Source organism: Molossus molossus, unplaced genomic scaffold, assembly GCF_014108415.1.
Source record: "Molossus molossus isolate mMolMol1 unplaced genomic scaffold, mMolMol1.p scaffold_m16_p_1, whole genome shotgun sequence".
Taxonomy (NCBI): domain Eukaryota; kingdom Metazoa; phylum Chordata; class Mammalia; order Chiroptera; family Molossidae; genus Molossus; species Molossus molossus.
Window position 1 is genome coordinate 110,557,881 of NW_023425344.1, and position 18,317 is coordinate 110,576,197.

Sequence of the window (18,317 nt, forward strand, 5' to 3'; positions counted from 1 at the left end):
TGTCCAGGCACGCGCGCGCGCATACACACACACACACACACACTCTTATACTCCTTTGCTGGTGAGTGGATGTTTTTTTCTTTAGTCTTCCCAGCTCTTTGAGGAAGTCACTGCCTAGAGCAGGTTTAAAAACTGGCCAAACTTGCCCTGGCCGGTTTGGCTCAGCGGTTAGAGCATCGGCCTGCGGTCTGGAGAGACCCGGGTTCGGTTCCCGCTAAGGGCGTGTACCTTGGTTGCAGTTTGTCCCCGGCCCTGGTTGGTTGTGCGGGTGGCAGCCACTCGATGTGTCTCTTTCACGTCGATGTTTCTCTCTCTCTCTCTCTCCCTCCCACTCTATCTGTACAAAAAAATGGAAAAATGTCCTCGGGGGAGGAATAAAAATAAAAAATTAAAAAAATTAAAAATAAATAAAAAAAAAAAAAAACTGGCCAAACTACTGAATATCTCTGAGTTTCAGTTTCCTCTTCTATCTAATTAGGAATATAACATCTGTCCTTTAAAATCAATGAGAGCATAATAACTGCACTTGACAAACAATTGCTTATTAAAATTTTTTCCTATTTTTCTATTACCATCTTAATGACTAAATTGGATTCTATCTGATTATAGATATAAGAGTTAATTGTCCTGGCTCATTAGCTCAGTTGGTTAGAGCATTGTCCTGACAGGCCAAGGTTGCGGGTTCGATCCCCAGTCAGGACACATATAGGAAGCAACCAGTGAATGCATGGATAAGTGGAACAGCAAATCACTGTTTCTCTCTCTGTTTTTCTCTCTCTCCCCCCTGCTCCCTCTCCCCCTTCCTCTCTCTTTCATATCAGTAAATAAAAATAAAAACAACTTTTAAAAAGGATTCATAGACTCTATGCATAACAGATTAGTTGCACAGAAGTAATAAAATTTGAGGATTATTTATTATTCATAGAAAATTACAGTAATACACAACCTCCTGTATACGCGTACGATTAGGCAAAGAATATATAAGTGTACCGGGAATGACACCAGCATTGAAAGTACAGTGATCTGGCGACAGGAGACTGGAGTCTCGTCTTGCTTCTGTGTGACTCAGAAAGTTAGCGCTTCTCTGAACTGAAATTCCCAAAATGCAAGAACTGAAAGGGGAATTTTGATCATCACTAAGATCCTATATATCTCCAACAGCCTGTGATTTTCTGGATCTGCTCCATGTTTCTTTATGGTTTATTTGTACAGTGTTGAATCACATTTCATGAATTCTCAGCCTGCTGGTGTTTGTTATAAGATGATTTGATCACAGCATGACACTCTTGGAAAGAAAGTTCATTTCTACTTTATTTTTATCCAAGAGAAGTGAGAAAGAAAAAATGAGGAAGATGGTCGACTCAGCAATCAAACAGGAAAATGATAACCATGCACCCTGGATTTTGTCATTTCTTTTCACTTTTAGAAATTGTTTTACAGAGATCATACACTTGAACCTCAAAAAAATATAAGACCCACAGGGGTTATTGCTAACTGTTACACAGGTGAGGTTGACGCACAGTAGGAGTGCATGGCTGTGTCCAATAGTTTAAAGCAGTTACTGCCACCCACCACCAGCTAGAATTTAGGTCTCCTCCTCCCAATGCAATGACTACCAGGAGGAAGGAATCCCCACCGGAAGTAGGCTCATCAGAAACATTATAAATGGAAAAGTGACTAAGGATTGTTTGCTATCTGCACCTTAAGGTTATCTACTAGGAATGTCCTTGACAATATACAGGGTCATAGACAACCAGTACCTCAATGATACCTTGTCCCATGACCTGCCTTAATCTTGTTACCCTCTCCAGGCTCCATTCCTCATGTCATTTTATTCCCCCCAACTCCCCCACCATTCTGAAAGGAGCAACTGACTACACATGCCCTAGATTAACTGTCAAGAACACCTGAAGAAGGCGTCAGGGAGAACAATGACACAAAACACTAACAATAAACCATTAAATTGTTAAACAGTTGAAACATTTGGCTATCCGTGATAGTAATAAAGTACTTTCTCAGGCAAAAATGAAGCCAAGTATATAATATCTGCTGATCTGAAACTATTGTGTACATCTGGACTCACCTTCCGGCAGCCTGGCTCCACTTCTATTATCCCAGGCACATGGGTTTGTGATTTCATTTTACAGATGTAGCCAAGAGACTGCTCGCAGGCCCTATCTGCCCAGTACCCATCCTGCAGAAAGCAAACAGGAAAAAATGATTATCAGTTGTTTGATTTTGACACTATTTTCTCATAAGTGTGTCTCAGAAAATAAAGTTGTTTTTCTCTCGAGGTTATTAAGAGAAAATGACATCTATGTGAAGAAAATGTAAATTGCCATTTTCTTGTAAACAGCAAATTTGACTCTAGCTACAGTGATATAAGGGGCAGGGGGATGAGAAGAGATAAACCAAACAACGTATTTGCATACATGCATAACCAATGAACACGAACAATAGTGAGGTGAAGAGGGGAGGGAGGAAAGTGAGGGGGAGGGGCCAATGGGGGTTAAAGAGGAGGGACATCTGTAAATTTTTCAACCATAAAGATAACTCAAAAAAGATGTAAAGGAGATTAGAGCCCCAATATGTTTTTATATCTTAGCTATCTGACCCAATGTTTAGAGGGATCTTTTCATATTTGGCATCTCCATGCAATCAACAAAAACTAGTGTTGCTCTTGAAGCATAGATTCCAGGCTATGAAACCCAGAATAGATCTAACTAGGTCTGTATCTACTCAGAGCAACTAGTTGAAAGCAGAACCAAAGCTCTGGATTGATTAGTCAAGCCATATATATATATGGCAGCATTTAGAACCCAGCACAAGAACGACGTATGAGCATTGGTTATTGATAAATTTCAACCTTGACCCAAAAGTTTTTGTTGGTTTCTTTTCTGGGCCTCTTAAAAATTTGACTTTGCTAAACAATTGAGAGAGATTCAAGAAATGGAATCTTAATTTTGGTTCAACCTTGATCTATGTCAATTAAACTAGACTGGAAACAATCTGAACAACTCTAAATGGGGGGAATTCCCAGTGGATTTTGCTAGATATTAGTCTTTAAAGTTGCCTCACCTTGCCTTTCATCACAACGCAGTCTTCTTGCCTGTTGTTTTCATGGCTTGGTTCTCCACGAAGCCATTTGGTAAAGGTGACTGGGGTCCCATCACTCCATTCAAAATACATTTGAATCTTGATGTCATTTAAGCCAATCCATAACTCATCGTTTGGCTCTAAACAAGAAGAAAAATATAGATGTAATTAACATAAAGTTTTCATTCCAAAGATCAGGAGGCTATCAGGAAGGAAAGGCTCTCTACTGTCAACTCTAGTTCTACTCTGTTGATACTGTAACTGTGGTCAAGGGCCGTTCTCTTGAGTGTTAATCTGGTCTCATGCTGTAGACGGAGATGTGAGTTACATCTCACACTGTCAACTTCAGTTTAATTGTGTAACATACCCTTCGCATCGTGAATGTGACTGTATTCTTTTGTTGTGCCACTGCAAATTATATCTGAGAGCTGCAGAGATGAAACTGATGTGGGTCTATCATTGCCCTCTACCTTGTGAAGCTACTTTTTTGTTATAAATAACTGAACTTAACAACTGCACTCATCATGTTAGAAAAAAGGCACTTATTTTTATATAAATTTATTTGACTACTATTAAATTTCATGAATGTTTCAAAATAATAAATATTAAAAACCACATTTATTTTACTGACCGTTATTATCAAGAACTTTTTATTTTACTGACTGCGTTGTTATCGAGTGAAAATGATCTAAACACAGAAAAGATGCAATAAACTGAGGAGTTGGGCTGCGTCCCAACATTTGGCACTTATTTATTAGTCTATAAATAGAAATGAATCTGGAATTATTTTCGCCATGAAATACAAGAAGAACCCAAATAGAAAATAAAGGTTAAAACAAAAACAACTAGGTCTAGATATAAAATGTGATAATTTTGTTTTAAAATTCTGTAATTTTTATTATTGATATTATCAGTAGTTGAAATTCTATCATAACTAAAATGAGATGATATTGAAGCCCTGGAATGTCATGGCTAAAACATATACAATTCTAGATTTTATAAAATGAAAGAACACATAATTTAATATCTATTTAATTGCACTATTGTGAATACTATCATGAATGCTTGATTTATATTCTTTTTTTTAACTCATCTTTGTAGCTTAATGTATTACAGCTGTTTCTCCCTTTTTTTCCCATTGACTCCTCCTCCCCAATCCCACCCCCTCCTGCCTTCTCCACACTATTGTCGGTGTCCATTGGTTATGAATATATGCATAGAAGTTTTTTGGTTTATCTCATCTCACTCTCCCACCCCCTTCTCTTTGAAGTTCATCAGTCTAATAACCAATTTGTACAACTAAATTTCTTTATCTTTTTCACCCAGCTCCCCAGCCCCCATCCATCTGGCAAGCAATAAAAAGTTCTCTGTATCTATGAGTCTGTTTCTGTTCGGCTTGCTCATTTTGTTTGTAGATTCAGTTGTTGATAGACATGTATTAATTGCCATTTTATTGTTCATATTTTTGTTCTTCTTCGCCTTCAAGAAGACCCTTCAACATTTCATATAATACTGGTTTGGTGGTGATGAATTCCTTTAGCTTTTTCTTGTCTGGGAAACTCTTGATATGTTCATTGATTCTAAATGATAGTTTTGCAGGATAGAGTATTCTTGGTTGTAGGTCACTGCTTTTCATCTCCTTGAATATCTCTTGCCACTCCTTTCTGACCCTCAAGTTTCTTTTGAAAAATCAGCTGACAGTCTTATGGAAGTTCCTTTGTAGGTAACAGACTGCTTTCCTCTTGCTGCTTTTAAGATTCTCTCTTTGTGCTTAACCTTTGGCATTTTGATGATGATGTGTCTTGGTGTGGACCTCTTTGGGTTCAGCTTGTTTGGGACTCTGTGCTTTCTGGACTTGTATGACTCTTTCCTTCACCAACTTAGGGAAGTTTTCTGTCATTATTGTTTCAAATAGTTTTTCAATTTCTTGCTCTCTCTCTTCTTCTTCAGGCACCCAAATGATGCTAATGTTTGCATACTTGAAGTTGTCCCAGAGGCTCCTTACACTATCCTCATTTTTTTGTTCTTTTTTCTTTTTGCTGTTTTGGTTGGCTGTTTTCTGCTTCCTTATATTCCAAATTGATGGTTTGCTTCTTGGCTTTATCTACTCTACTATTGATTCCCTGCAAATTATTCTTTATTTCAGTTAGTGCCTCCTTCATTTCTGACTGGTCCTTTTTTATGTTGTTGATGTTCTCACTAAGTTCCTAGGAGGTCTCCTTAAGTTCCTTGAAGGTTTCACTAAATCCCTTGTGTGTCTCACCCAGTTCCCTGAGCAACCTTATAACTTGTGTTTTGAACTCTGCATCTGTTAGATTGCTTATCTCCATTTTGTTTAGTTTTTTCCTGGAGTTTTGTTCTTTTCTTTCATTTGGGACATGTTTCTTTGTCTTCTCATCTGGCTGCTTCCCTGTGATTGTTTCTATGTATTAGGCAGAGTTGCTATGCCTCCTAGGCTTTGTAGGGTGGCCTACTGTTGTAGGTGTCCTGTAGGATCCAGTGGCACAGTTTCCCTGATCACCCCAGCTATGCCCTTGTGGTGCACCCTACTGTGGACTGTACACCCTTCTCTTGTAATTGAGTCTTGATTGCTGTTGGCAATCAATGGGAGGGATTTACTCAGGCTAATCATCTGCAAGGACTGGCTGATCATCGACCTCTGACCACATTGGAGGATCAGCTGTGTAGGGGCCCACCACACAGAACAAGACTTACTTTAGTAGGGCTCTGATACCCACTGAGTCCACTCATTGAGGCTGTCACTTATGGAGGTGGTTGGATAGTGGTGCTTTGATGTGGTCTGAAGCTGTCCACTGGGTGTGCTAGCTCTGGGGCAAGATCAGCCACTGCCTGTGCTCTATCCAGGGCCATGAGCATAAGCTACAAAGTGATCCCCAGATGGCTACTTTTTATGCTGGGCTTGGAGGTGCCCAGGAAAAACCAAGTTGTGAACCAAGGCTGGCTGCTTCTAGTGTCAGGCCTGGGGCCACTTAACAAGAGGTATGGGGCTTGCTGAGACCAGATGCTGCTTGTTTGAGAGATTTTAGAAAACTCTGAAGCAGGATCAAAGGCAGGCCAATCCTGTGGTATGGCCTTTGGAAACAGCTTGGGTGGCCCCGAAAGTTGGGTAGGGTGGGGCCTCAGGGAATCACCAGGGCGGGGCTACCAGTGTGAGCCAGGTTGCTGGAGTCCCAGATATGGCGGCTGTCTGCCTGCCCTGTGGGGGAAGGGCTCACCAAGGGAACAACGGCCTCCACCAGCACTTCTGCCCAGGAGAAAGCTGCCCCTCCAGCCCTCATCCGGAGGCCAAACAGTTCTTCCCTGTTCTCTGGCGCCTCTCAAGCTGCCTTCCCTGGGCGCTCAGAGGGAGCGAGTCTGAGTAAGTCTGTGCACGGGCCGTTAAGAGGAACTGCCTGGGGCTGCCACAGCCGCAGCCCCCCTCAACCTCAGTTCCCACTGGTTTTTCCAGCCAGAAGTTATGGGGACTTTTCTTCCTGGCCCTGGGACCCTGAGCTAGGCGCCTGGTGTGGGACGGGGACCCCTCAGTCCTCAGGGAGGACCTTCCCAGCCGAGGTGTCCTCCTGATTTTTATCCGCCACACGTGGGTGTGGGACCAGCCCCCCTCCGCCCCTCCTACCAGTCTGGGTGTGGCTGCGTCTTTATTTTGTAGTTGTAGGACTTCCATTCAGCTCACTTTCAGGTGGTTCTGAATCTATATTCTTGAAACTGTGAAATAAATACCTACCACAGCTCACAGTTGAGGAGTGACTTAGATGTACCTCTGCTCTGAGTGTTCCTTCCTGAATTTTGTAATACAAACCACATGCAGAATGAAATGGTATTCAATTAAAAAAAAAAAAAAAAATTACCTGCCAAAGGATTTCAAAGATGATTTTGTAGTAGGAAATGAGAAAAATGCCACACTATATAGGAATTTCCCTAAATAGTTTGTCTCTTCCTCCCAAAGCTGTCACTCAACTTTGCTTTGGAGAAGTCCCTGACTGGCCTTGCGCCAGGCCCCCCAGATGTTTCCAGAGCCATACAGCGTGACTGACATTGCCAGGATGATCCCTTTTCCTTTCACTGAACTTGGCAGAGAATAATCTTGTTGAGCAGCCCATACAGGGTTCCAAACAGCCTCACATACCCACATCTCAAGAATTTAGGTTCAAGACTAATGAAAACCTAACTCCCTGGTCCCACAATTATAAAAAAGTATTAAGAGTTTTCTATAAACACTTTTCTCACTAAACCGTTCTCCCCCTCCAGCTTTGGTAATTCCAAAGCACAATCTTGATCCTATAAAAATACATAAGATGTAAGTGTAAAGGTGTGAGGCTGATTTGTATAAATAGGCTGATTTGTATAAATCAGTTATGGGAAACTCGTAGTGAATATACTCACAATGTATACGTGCAGGTCCCCGTTTCCCCACTGCCTTTCCATGATTCACATACAAGAGATTTCGACTAGCTCGAAAAGGTTTCCTGGCCTTTTGATTTACTTTTAATTTTATAGCTATTGTTTACTTTTTTCTTTTATTAATTTATTTTTGTTACAGATGTTTCTCATAGTGTTTACTTTTATCAATATTATTTTGATTGTTTTAAAGAAATCCTTCTCAATAATAAAAAGAGAAGGTTTCCGTAGTGAAAACTTATGAATTCTCAACCTGAATAAAAGCTCACCTGGTCATCCAGCTTCCCAAAATAACTATAGCCATAAACAAGTAAGGTTCTCCTATTATTAGAGCCTAGTACATAAAGAAGAGCAAAACTGCACGTTACTCCTAAAGCATCTTAACTGATCTGTTTTCCAGTATCACGACTTATATACGTCATGACAGTATTCGGATACAGCCGTTTTCATCACATGATTATCGTCCAGGTAAAGACAGACTGGGTAAGTATGGAATGGCCAGGAGAGCGCTTATAGACTGCAGCAGGAGTAGTTGTGTTGGGGGATCTTTCCAATCTTGCTCTGAAACGACTATTTTTCTATTTGTCAGTTGCCTTTTCCTCTCCCCTCCTCCTGCCAATTGTCAGGCGTGTCAGGAAGCAGTCCCCACCATCACCACCATCCATTTCCTCTTGTTTTGCTTGCTGGAAACGAGCAGCTGCAGCTATTCAAAAGTCTCATCACGGAGCAGAGAATGATAATCATTTAATCAGCAAGCACAGAGCGGGCCGTTATTATCAGGTTCTTCCTCACCCTCCTCTTCAGGGTAAGCATTCCCAACTCATCCTACCCACGGTTTTTGGTTTTGGGTTTTGTTTTGTTTTTGTTTTTTCATTTTCGAAAACTTCACAATAGTTTAGTTATGACATTTCCTATACATTTTTTAAATAAAGTATCTAAAATGGAGACATGAATTTCTTTAAAAGATTGAGGCCAACATCTAACTACTCCAATGAAATATCCCATTTCTTTCATGGCTCAACATTCTAGCATCATAAGCTAGGTTAATAAGGAATAACATCCAAAGTATGAGATGCTTCATTAGAGATATTTCTTGTGAAATAAAATAGAGGCCTTTAAAGAAAATAAACACACACACACACACACAAATAACTACAAAAATAAATAAAAAGAAATACTGTTGACAATTTGAGGGTAGACTGCTGTGAATCCAGATTATATATAGAAAAATATTCTTTCAAGTATCCATAAATGGTTTGCATATTAAAAGAAAATCAAATTAGCTCTTAGTGATAAGCATTCTTTAAAATACTATACCGTTTTTACCTGCTAAGCATGATTCACATTTATCAAATTGATCATGGAATCAGTAATTCGAATGTATTAAATTGAACATTTATGATTAAATTTTCTGGAGATGCTCAGTGAGTGGGGGGCACTCGGGTCAAGCATATCACAGATGGACGTTCTCACCATAACCCAGCTGGGAGATGATGAAGTCAAACTCCTCGATGTTGCGGACACTTGCTAGGTCACCACCTTCCTTCCTGCACGCGGTCAAAGCATCTCTTTGGATTTTCTTCTCCTCTCTGTGAATCTTGTAGCAGTTGCCTGCGTACGGCCACCACTGATGTGGACAGTTAGTAGGCACATCACTGTCTAGAAAGAAAAAAAAAAAAAAGAATTTGAAAACCATCTAAAAGGGAAGGTTTTTAGTTTTTTCTTTGTTTGTTTTTATTGTACTAATATTTGCTACCATTCTATACAGAAAATAGTTCATAGTCAAGGGCAAATAAAAGTAACATTATTTTTTACCTCTTGGCATTCACAAAAGTATACATTGCTTTTAGACTTAAAAGTATGTGAATGCATCTTTCATTTTAAAATAAAGATAAATGGGAAATATCGTTTTTTCTTTTTTTTTTTTTTTCAATTGTACTGCCCTGGCCAGGTGGCTCAGTTGGTTGGAGCCTTGTCTCATACACCAAAAGGCGGAGGGTTCGGTTCCCGGTCAGGGCACATATCCAAGTTGTGGGTTTGATCCTTAATCTGGGTACATGCAGGAGGCAACCAATCAGTGTTCCTCTCTCACATCGATGTTTCTCACTCCCTCCTTTCCTCTCTGTAAGTTCAATAAATTTTTTAAAAACGTACTTATGGCAGGCCACACGAATATCTAAAAGACTGCTTTTATCTGTGTTTTGTCATCAGTAAACATGTGCTAAGCATGTTATATAAATGCTGGAAGCACAAAGGGTTGGACATAAAGTATAGGGCTTAAAAAATTTCAATTTGTTTCTATTTGATGGACATCAGGGAGCCAGTCATTCCTCAGTAGAGGGCAAAGCCTGTTAGGCAGGCATGAGAGAGAGGTGTTGAAACGGAATAGAATGGGCAAGGGCAGGGGCCACCAAGGAGCTTCCGAAACCTTAGCAATATGAGACGGCCACCTGAGCCTCTGAACCAACCCACTGCCATTCGCTGGCTCCCAAAAGGTGACATGTGATATTGTGGAAATCACAGCGATTAGATTCAGAAGTCTTTCAGGCAAAACCCGAATGTGCCACAAGTTGTGTGATCTTGGACAAGTCACATCTTATGAACCAAAGTGTAAGTCCATATACGTAAGGCATTTCTAATAACATTAATACTAATACTAATTCTCACTGTGTTCTGAACTAGAAAACATGTGAGATAATGTGACTGGGAATTACAAATGCCACACATTTACTATTTAATCAAACTGGGAATAGTGGCCAACATCCTAATCATTGCTGCTAATAGTTATGGTCAAGTTTCAGAATCTTTTTTTTTAATGCTCACCTGAGGCTATTTTTTCATTAATTTTCAGAGTGGAAGGGAGGGAGGAAGAGAAAGAGAGAAACATCTATGTGAGAGAGACACATCAACTGGTTGCCTCCTGCATGACCCCGACCAGGAACAGGGATGAAACTGCAACCAAGGTACGTGCCCTTGACCTGAAAACACTTTGGTCCACAGGCCGAAGCTCTAACTGCTGAGCCAAACCAGCCAGGGCAAGTTTCATAACCTCAACAATATATTACAAAAATACATTCTCATGGTAATGAGCTGGAGAAGGTGATGACCTTGGAAGGCAGAGACTCCTCGTATTCATCCCCATTTGCCTAGAACTGGCCCAGGGCCTGGCACGCGGTACATGTACTGAATGTTGGTCAAGAAAAGGAACTGAGCCCTGACCGGTTTGGCTCAGCAGTTGGAGTGTTGCCCTGCAGACCAGAGAGTCTAGGGTTTGGTTCCCACTAGGGGCACATACCAAAAAAAAAAAAAGTAACTGAAGTTATATTTGATATACAGCAGTTTATAACTACCCTGTTGCAGATATTATTTCAAACAGCAATTTCACATCATACCTTGCCTAAGGAAGAATTATGTTACCAAGTGAACGTCGATTTATATATTTAAATTTGATGCTAAGTGTTCTTAAGTCAATGTCCTATATAGGGCACCTCTGCTATACATTCGATGTCTCAGTCCCATTTTCTCTTAAAGGCTGGGACTCTGCAACATCTTTGGTTAAGCCCAGGAGTCTGTGTACAGCAGTCATTCAAGTAAATAGGTAGTCATCATGTCCAAACACTGTACTATTGTAATTCAAAATGTATATTTTCAAAAATCCCCTCAATGCAATTTACATTTGCACACTTCCAATAGTTACCCCCAAAAATATGTTAGTATATCTCTGGAGCCCTCTGGTGGGATATTTTAATTTTGCTGCCTAAGAAGCTGAAAATAATGTCAGCAAATGCTCAGGACTTCTAAATCTAAATAGATGAACTTTTAAAATATTTTAAAACAGCCCTGGCCGGTTTGGCTCAGCGGTTGGAGCGTCGGCCTGCGGTACAGAGAGACCCGGGTTCGGTTCCCGCTAAGGGCACGTACCTTGGTTGCAGTTTGTCCCCGGCCCTGGTTGGTCGTGCGGGTGGCAGCCACTCGATGTGTCCCTTCACATCGATGTTTCTCTCTCTCTCTCTTCCTCTCTCTCCCTCCCGCTCTATCTGAACAAAAAATGGAAAAATGTCCTCGGGTGAGGATAAAAAAAAAAAATTTTTAAACACGAAAACAAGCGTTTCCATGGGGCAGCCACAAAAGATGGCTCGTTCCTGGCAGACCTGCCCAATAGGTATATAATGCAACCACACACACAATTATACATTTCCTAGTTGTGATGTTCAATGAAAGTAAAAAGAAACAGGTAAATTTAATCTTAGTAGTATATTTTATTTAACCCAATTTACCCAAAACATTCATTTTAACATGTAACACGTTAAAAAATTGACAATGAGCTATTTTACGTTTTTTGCATGTAAAGTCTTAGAAGCCAACTATGTATTTTTCACTTCCAGCACATGTGGGTTGGAAGTAGCCACATTTCATGTGCTCAGTGGCCACATGTGGCTAAGAGGCCACTGAACTGGACAGTGTAGCTCTGAGAACCCAGGGGTTATGGACAGAGAGGGTGATGTTACAAAGACCAACAGGGTCCCAGGTGGAATCCTTGCCCAAGGGGTCACCAGTCACATGTACTGAATAATTTGATCTCTGATATGCTTTTCCAAGGCCTGGTTTATTTTACTTTATAGATAAGATAGAATGATTAAGCCAATAAGTATATAAAGAAATTTAAAAACCAGTGGAAAGTGAAGAGGTAGCAAGTGATGTAATGTATGAAATAATAGAGAAATAAGAGTGATTTACTGAGTGCTTGACGACATGGACAAATAAATGTTCACAGGAGGAATGAGTATCAGGGTCCCCATTTCACAGATGAGGAAGCTAGAACTGGGGGATGAAGTAACAAGAACAAGTCACTGAATTCGGCCTCCTGTACCAGGGTAACTATCAAACAACCATACTTCTCTCCCCCAAAGTGGAAACTCCAAGTCTTCTGAAGGAGAATTATATAAGCTCTTCCAAGGCGGAAGAAGGATACTATTTCTCCCATGGGAGCAATAAAAGAGCTAGAATACAAGAATGATGGAGGTCTCCCTGAGGCCGGCCACAGTCGTAACAGTGATCCTGTAAAGTGTGATCAGACCCAATAACTGGGCTCCTCATCCACTGGAGATCTTGGCCACATTGCCATCTACTAAAATTGCAAATGCAGCTACTCTTTGATCAACATCTTCACTTCTAGGGATTATCACACGTATGAAATGACATGTATATAAAGTTCTTCACTGTAGGACTGTTTGTAAACAATAAAAAGTGGAAGTAAACTAAAGGTCAACTAATAGGGGACCTGTCAAAGAATATATATATGGTCTCTCTCTGGGATGGCTATTGTGCAGCTGTAAAAAGTAACACAGAAGTTATTTATGTCCTATATAGAATAATGCCCAAAATTGTTAGTAAGTGAAAAAAGTAAAGAATAAATGTAGCACATGCTTCCGTGTGTATGAAACAGATAACAATAATTATAAACATATTTGTTTATGTATTTAGAGAATAACTAGATAAGGAAATACATCCAGAAACAGTTATTCAGGAAGGGGAAGTGGGAGTTAGAAGAGGTTGGAGGAAAATATTATTATTTATCATTTGAACTTTTTGACTTTCTAGCCATGTCAATCCTATTTTAAAATAAATGAAATTATTACTTTTAAAATTCAAAAAGAAAAAAGTTAGGAATGACACACAGTCAGATTTCCCAAGCACAGTATATACATATACATATGTATATATTCATATATACATTTCTTTAAAGAATTAAGTGTGCCTCCAAAAATAACTGACAGTGAAAAATATGTACATTGTTTGCTTTTTGCCAATTTGTAGAAAGAATGCAGTCTTGCTTTTGTAGTTAAATTCCTCCATAAAATAATTATAGAGCGCATAACTGAATTTTCCCCTCGAGTCTAGCCTATATATAAAATTCAGTTACTACTTTTGGGATGTTTTATTCCATTTCTGTGAGGACTTCTGTAGATGGCATCAATTCGAATAGCATTAGAGCCCAGATCGACCCTAAACAGTGAGGACACACACACACACACACAAAATCTCTTTCAGGTATTTATTTCCTGGCTTGGATTCCGATTTTGTCACATGTGCGAGTTTTATATAGCCTTTGACTATCTTTTCCTCATCTAGACTGTGTGAATAATAACACCTGCCTCAGAGGGCTGCTGTGAAGGTCAAGTTCCTACTTACGTTCTGTCAGAGGCTTTGCACAGCCTGAACACCACAGGACACCCCGGAAAGGCCAGTGACCAGCAGGGGTGACCAACGAAAAGAAATTTTGGAGGAGCAGCATTCAGCTGACTCCATAAAGTATCCACCAAACCTGTCATTTCACACAGTTCTGACGAAACTGTAACTTTATCGTGAAATTATATTTTACGCACTTCGGATCAAAGAGATCACTTACCTGAGGGAATAATAGAAGGATGCAACGTCGTGTTGCCCTTTTTACAAATGTAGCCTAGTCTCTGGGCACAGTTCAGATTTTCCCATTTAGCATTCTTTCCAGGATTCAGGGACACACAGCTTGTCCCAGGTTCTGCCGATGGACTTCCTTTGGAGAAAAGAAAAACATCAAGTGTTACAAGTAGACAGCCCCCTGGCTTCACATCTTCATCCTTGGGGTCTCACGGAATCCCCCCCCCCCCCCGTCTTCTGCTACACACGCACAGACACGTGTTTGCTGACTTTGGAGCAAAGCCACGCTGGGTGTCTGGCTTCTAATCCGGCGGTTCTCAACCTGGGGGGTCGAACAGCCCTTTCACAGGGGTCGCCTAAGACCATCGGAAAACAAAATTACGGTTATGAGGTAACAACGAAAATAATTTCATGGTTGGAGGTCACCACAACATGAGGAACTGTATTAAAGGGTCACAGCATTAGGGAGGTTGAGAACCAATCGGATCATTCCAATGCCTACAATTTTGATTATTCAAGTTCACTTGTTTGAAATAACTTTTCTTTCACAATGTTACAAAAATAAAGGTAGACCTTGAAACCTGGACAATCTTCCCGCTGGTTATGAGTAACAGAGGTTCCAAGCCAGCCCTAGTAAGAACTGTCAATACCTATCAAGAAAACGAAGTCAAGTTAACAGTGAGGACCAGACCAGAGAGTTTCTGGACGTGGGAAAACTTTCTCCAGTGAGCAAGAGGAGGCGGAGAAGCATGACTAGGGAAGGGATGCTGGAGCAACAAGGTGTCCAAGTGAACGCTGAAAACACGCACTCAGAACTACGACTCAGGATTTCCAACTCAACCTACAAAGAGTGTTTTTACAGCTAACACCTCATCTGTTTTTAATCAGAAACCCATCAAAGCACCAGATAAAGTCAACTTTGCTAACACAGCAGATGCATTTAGTTCTGTTTCACACCCAGAGACAGGGTCAATGAGCCGCATTTGGTTAATGACTGCTTTGTGACCTTTGACGTGTATATAACCTGGACCTGGGCCTCACTCTCCCTTCCTGAAAGATGGGAATCGTGTTACCTGCTCCATAAAGACTTGGTCAAAAATGTTTGAAAGTTGCTTGTATAGCACACAAAGGAAAAAACTATTAGTGATAGGATAAGGATGTTTTTAAAATGAGTTGATATTGTGACCAAACTTACAATATAACAACTAACAGATAAGATGTCAGTGTTGGTACTAGAAAAAAAACAATAATAAATTTTACAGCTATGGGTTATTAATGTATTAACTAATAAATCATGTTATACATTTTTCAAAACAACACAACTACCAACTTTAATATATCAATGAGCTGTCTTTAAGTGGTTACCATAGTTATATATTTGAATTTATACTTCTATATTATTTGTGTAAAACAGCCTCACTTCAAATGTGAATGTATTTAAATGAATGTATTACTGGGTAATAAGTATTCAATTGAATGCTTGATGCAACAATTTATACAATAATAATTGCTAATATCCCACAAGGTTTCTCATTTTAGTTTGAAGTAACTCTCATACTATTTTATAAGGTGATTTAAAGTGTACTTACTTCTCAGGAACTTGATTTAATAAAGGTCATTTATTTTTCTTTCTGAGTAATATCCCAATTTCATTTCTCACCTTTACTGAAGTTAACCTCCAAATTCTCTCACAGAACTCTTAGAATGCAGGCCGCTAAATATTACAATCACCCCCAAAAAGAGTAATAAAAAAAGTGACCTGCACTGTATAATGTTGTACAATAACTAAGCAACAAAGAAGAATAAACTCGTTTCCTCATACATGATTATTTTTGTCTAGTGATCTGATTGACCTCAACTGGCATTCTCCAGTTTAATTTGGCTGAGTGAGTAGGCAGAAAAATCCAATCCTCGCCCATGAAAAAGGACATCTTATATTCCTTTGTAGCAATGTTTACTTCCCATGCTCCAGAGGAAGACAGAGCTGATACTATCGTAAGACTCTAGTGACAGCCCTGTAATCATCATGCATTGAAGGTGATATTTCATAGTAAAATCTAATCAATGTAAACCAAAATATACCCTCTAAAAATTCCCTCCATTGTTTCAGCATCTATTCTGAATATTATTTTGCCGAAGTTTTTCTTTTTTGAACAGCATACATCCATTCTATAAAAAAATGGAGAGCTTAATTATCTAAACCAAATGCAAAAAACATTTAATGGCTTTAAAAAATCAGTCTAACTGCATGAAAAAACACCACATCAGTGTTTTCCACGGCAGAACCACTAAAGGGGGATGTGACCAATAGGCTGCCCCTCCCCCACAGGCTTGGCAGAAGCACCGATTGTTCTTTGCACTCTTTCCTAATAAACCAAGATTGGTATGGGGGTGGGGTGGGGTGGGGGTTCAGACCATGCTCTGCTGAGTCCCTCAAGCAGCTACTAACACGGCTGGTAATGGTGAATACGGTGACAGTTTGGGGGCATCACTGGTCTTCTGTTTTCTCTGAATAATTGCTGTATATGTAGAACATATTTATTATTTAGTCTCCTTTTTTATTCCATTACCTGTGTGTTATGATAATGTAGAAATAATTAGCTCAGGGCATTTTCTGTCCTCCATAAACTGAAAAGTTGTGGAAGGCTTGGTCATCCCCCCGCTGTTCTGTACTTAGCAAATCAAGGGTATTCTAAGAAGTTATACAGTAACAGAGACTTGTACTGATTTGTGTGATAATCCCGCCTGACAGGTCCTTATCTCAGGTATAACCTTATGGTTTTAGTTTACTCAAATCTAGCTGGCAGATTTCGAATCAAGGTGAGAAATGAACTGTATTTGATAGTCTCCCAACTCTCCTCTTTGAGATCTACACGTGAGATGATGAAGGTCCCCATGGCATGGGGAAAAGTTAAGTTTAGATTAATTCAACCACAGACAACCTTTACCCTACCTGGTAACCAGTTCAAGTATCGGAACGGGCTGCCGCTACTCCACTGCCATCCACTGTTCACACCCAGACTGTTAAGTCCAATCCAGAGTCCTGAGGTCAAGGAACTGGTTAATCCTACACAACAAAAACAAAAACAGAAACAAAACTCACATTCCGAATAGACAATGAAATTAAATTCAGAATTAAGTACTCTTTAAGGGAAATGTCTATTCTTTGACAGTCTGCATCTGCTTTAAGTACTTCTGATACCATTGTAATTAGCTAGTTATTAATAATTGGAAAGGAGCAAAAAGGGAGGCCAGACATTATAGGCATGTCATCTGGGCAGCTTCACCAGGAAGCTGCAACTTCATACTCCCCAGGGAACCACCAGTCCATTCCCTGCAAAGCATTGTGGGAAAGCATCCAACAAAGGCAAAATAGATGCATGCCCAGTAAAGCAAGGGCGACCCAGGAAAATTACTTGCCTGTCAATCACACCTGGGAACAGAGATGATTGGCCAGAATAGGCATGGCCACTGCAAGTGCAAGAAAATTTGGGAATGTATAATCTCCTAAACAAAGGAGTTCTCCCTCGCCGCTCTGTGCTCTTGGCTGGCTCTTGGCTTCCCTGCATTCGCCCCTGTTTCCTCCGTAGCCATGTGGCCCAGCGGACCTCACAGGCAATGGACTGATGGACTACCAACATTTGCTGGAAACACAAGTTAAGCCAGCCTGATGCTGGGTCGGGCTGTGCAGACCTGGATGGAAACTCTGGACACTGGCTCTGATTTTATCTCTACTAAAACCCCAGCTACGCTTCTATGACTAGGCAAAGAGAAATAGGACTTTGGAAACCCAGGGGGGTAATTCCATGGAAACAAAGCTTTCGACTACATTTCATCCTCCCTTGGGGGCCTCTGGAAATGCTTATTCTGATGGTACCCCAAGAACCCCACTTCCATGAGCAACTGGGGGAGAAGAGGCTCTCTCCTTCCTGTAACACTTCTGGGCTTGTTTTGAAGAATTAAATTAAGTGCTGAAATAGGGCCTGATTCATAGTATGTGCCCAATAAATGTAAGCTATTGCCATCATTAATATTATTATTATTATTTCATGTGGATGTTAGGTTGGCAAAAAGTGTGATTTAGAAACAAAACTCAAACTTTGTGTCAAATATATCACTTAAAGCAGATGAGCATCAGCCACAATTTTTTTCTCTAATGTGCTTTTGTAATTTTACAAGAGACCAGATATTTTTACTATAACAATTTTCTATGACCTTACTATAGAAAGCATCAATTCCACATGCTAAACATTTTAATTCTTAATTTTTCTGCATGTATTATCTGAAATGGTTATATACCTACTCTTTTTTTCTTTAATGGTTTTAGAGAGAGGAAGGGGGAGGGAGAGAGAGATAGAAGCATCGATGAGAGAGAACATCGA

The 18,317-nt window shown here is 40.1% G+C and overlaps 1 protein-coding gene across 1 annotated transcript in view; it reads right to left on the reverse strand.

The window, feature by feature from the left end:
• Positions 1–18,317, reverse strand: part of MRC1 (mannose receptor C-type 1) — a 92,403-nt gene that overhangs the window by 44,304 nt on the left and 29,782 nt on the right. The window contains exons 5-9 of the mRNA XM_036277665.1: positions 16,889–17,002; positions 13,925–14,071; positions 8,989–9,174; positions 3,079–3,236; positions 2,084–2,194 (exon numbers count right to left, since the gene is read on the reverse strand). Coding sequence (XP_036133558.1) covers positions 2,084–2,194; positions 3,079–3,236; positions 8,989–9,174; positions 13,925–14,071; positions 16,889–17,002 — 716 coding nt within the window. The remainder of the gene's footprint in view (positions 1–2,083; positions 2,195–3,078; positions 3,237–8,988; positions 9,175–13,924; positions 14,072–16,888; positions 17,003–18,317) is intronic.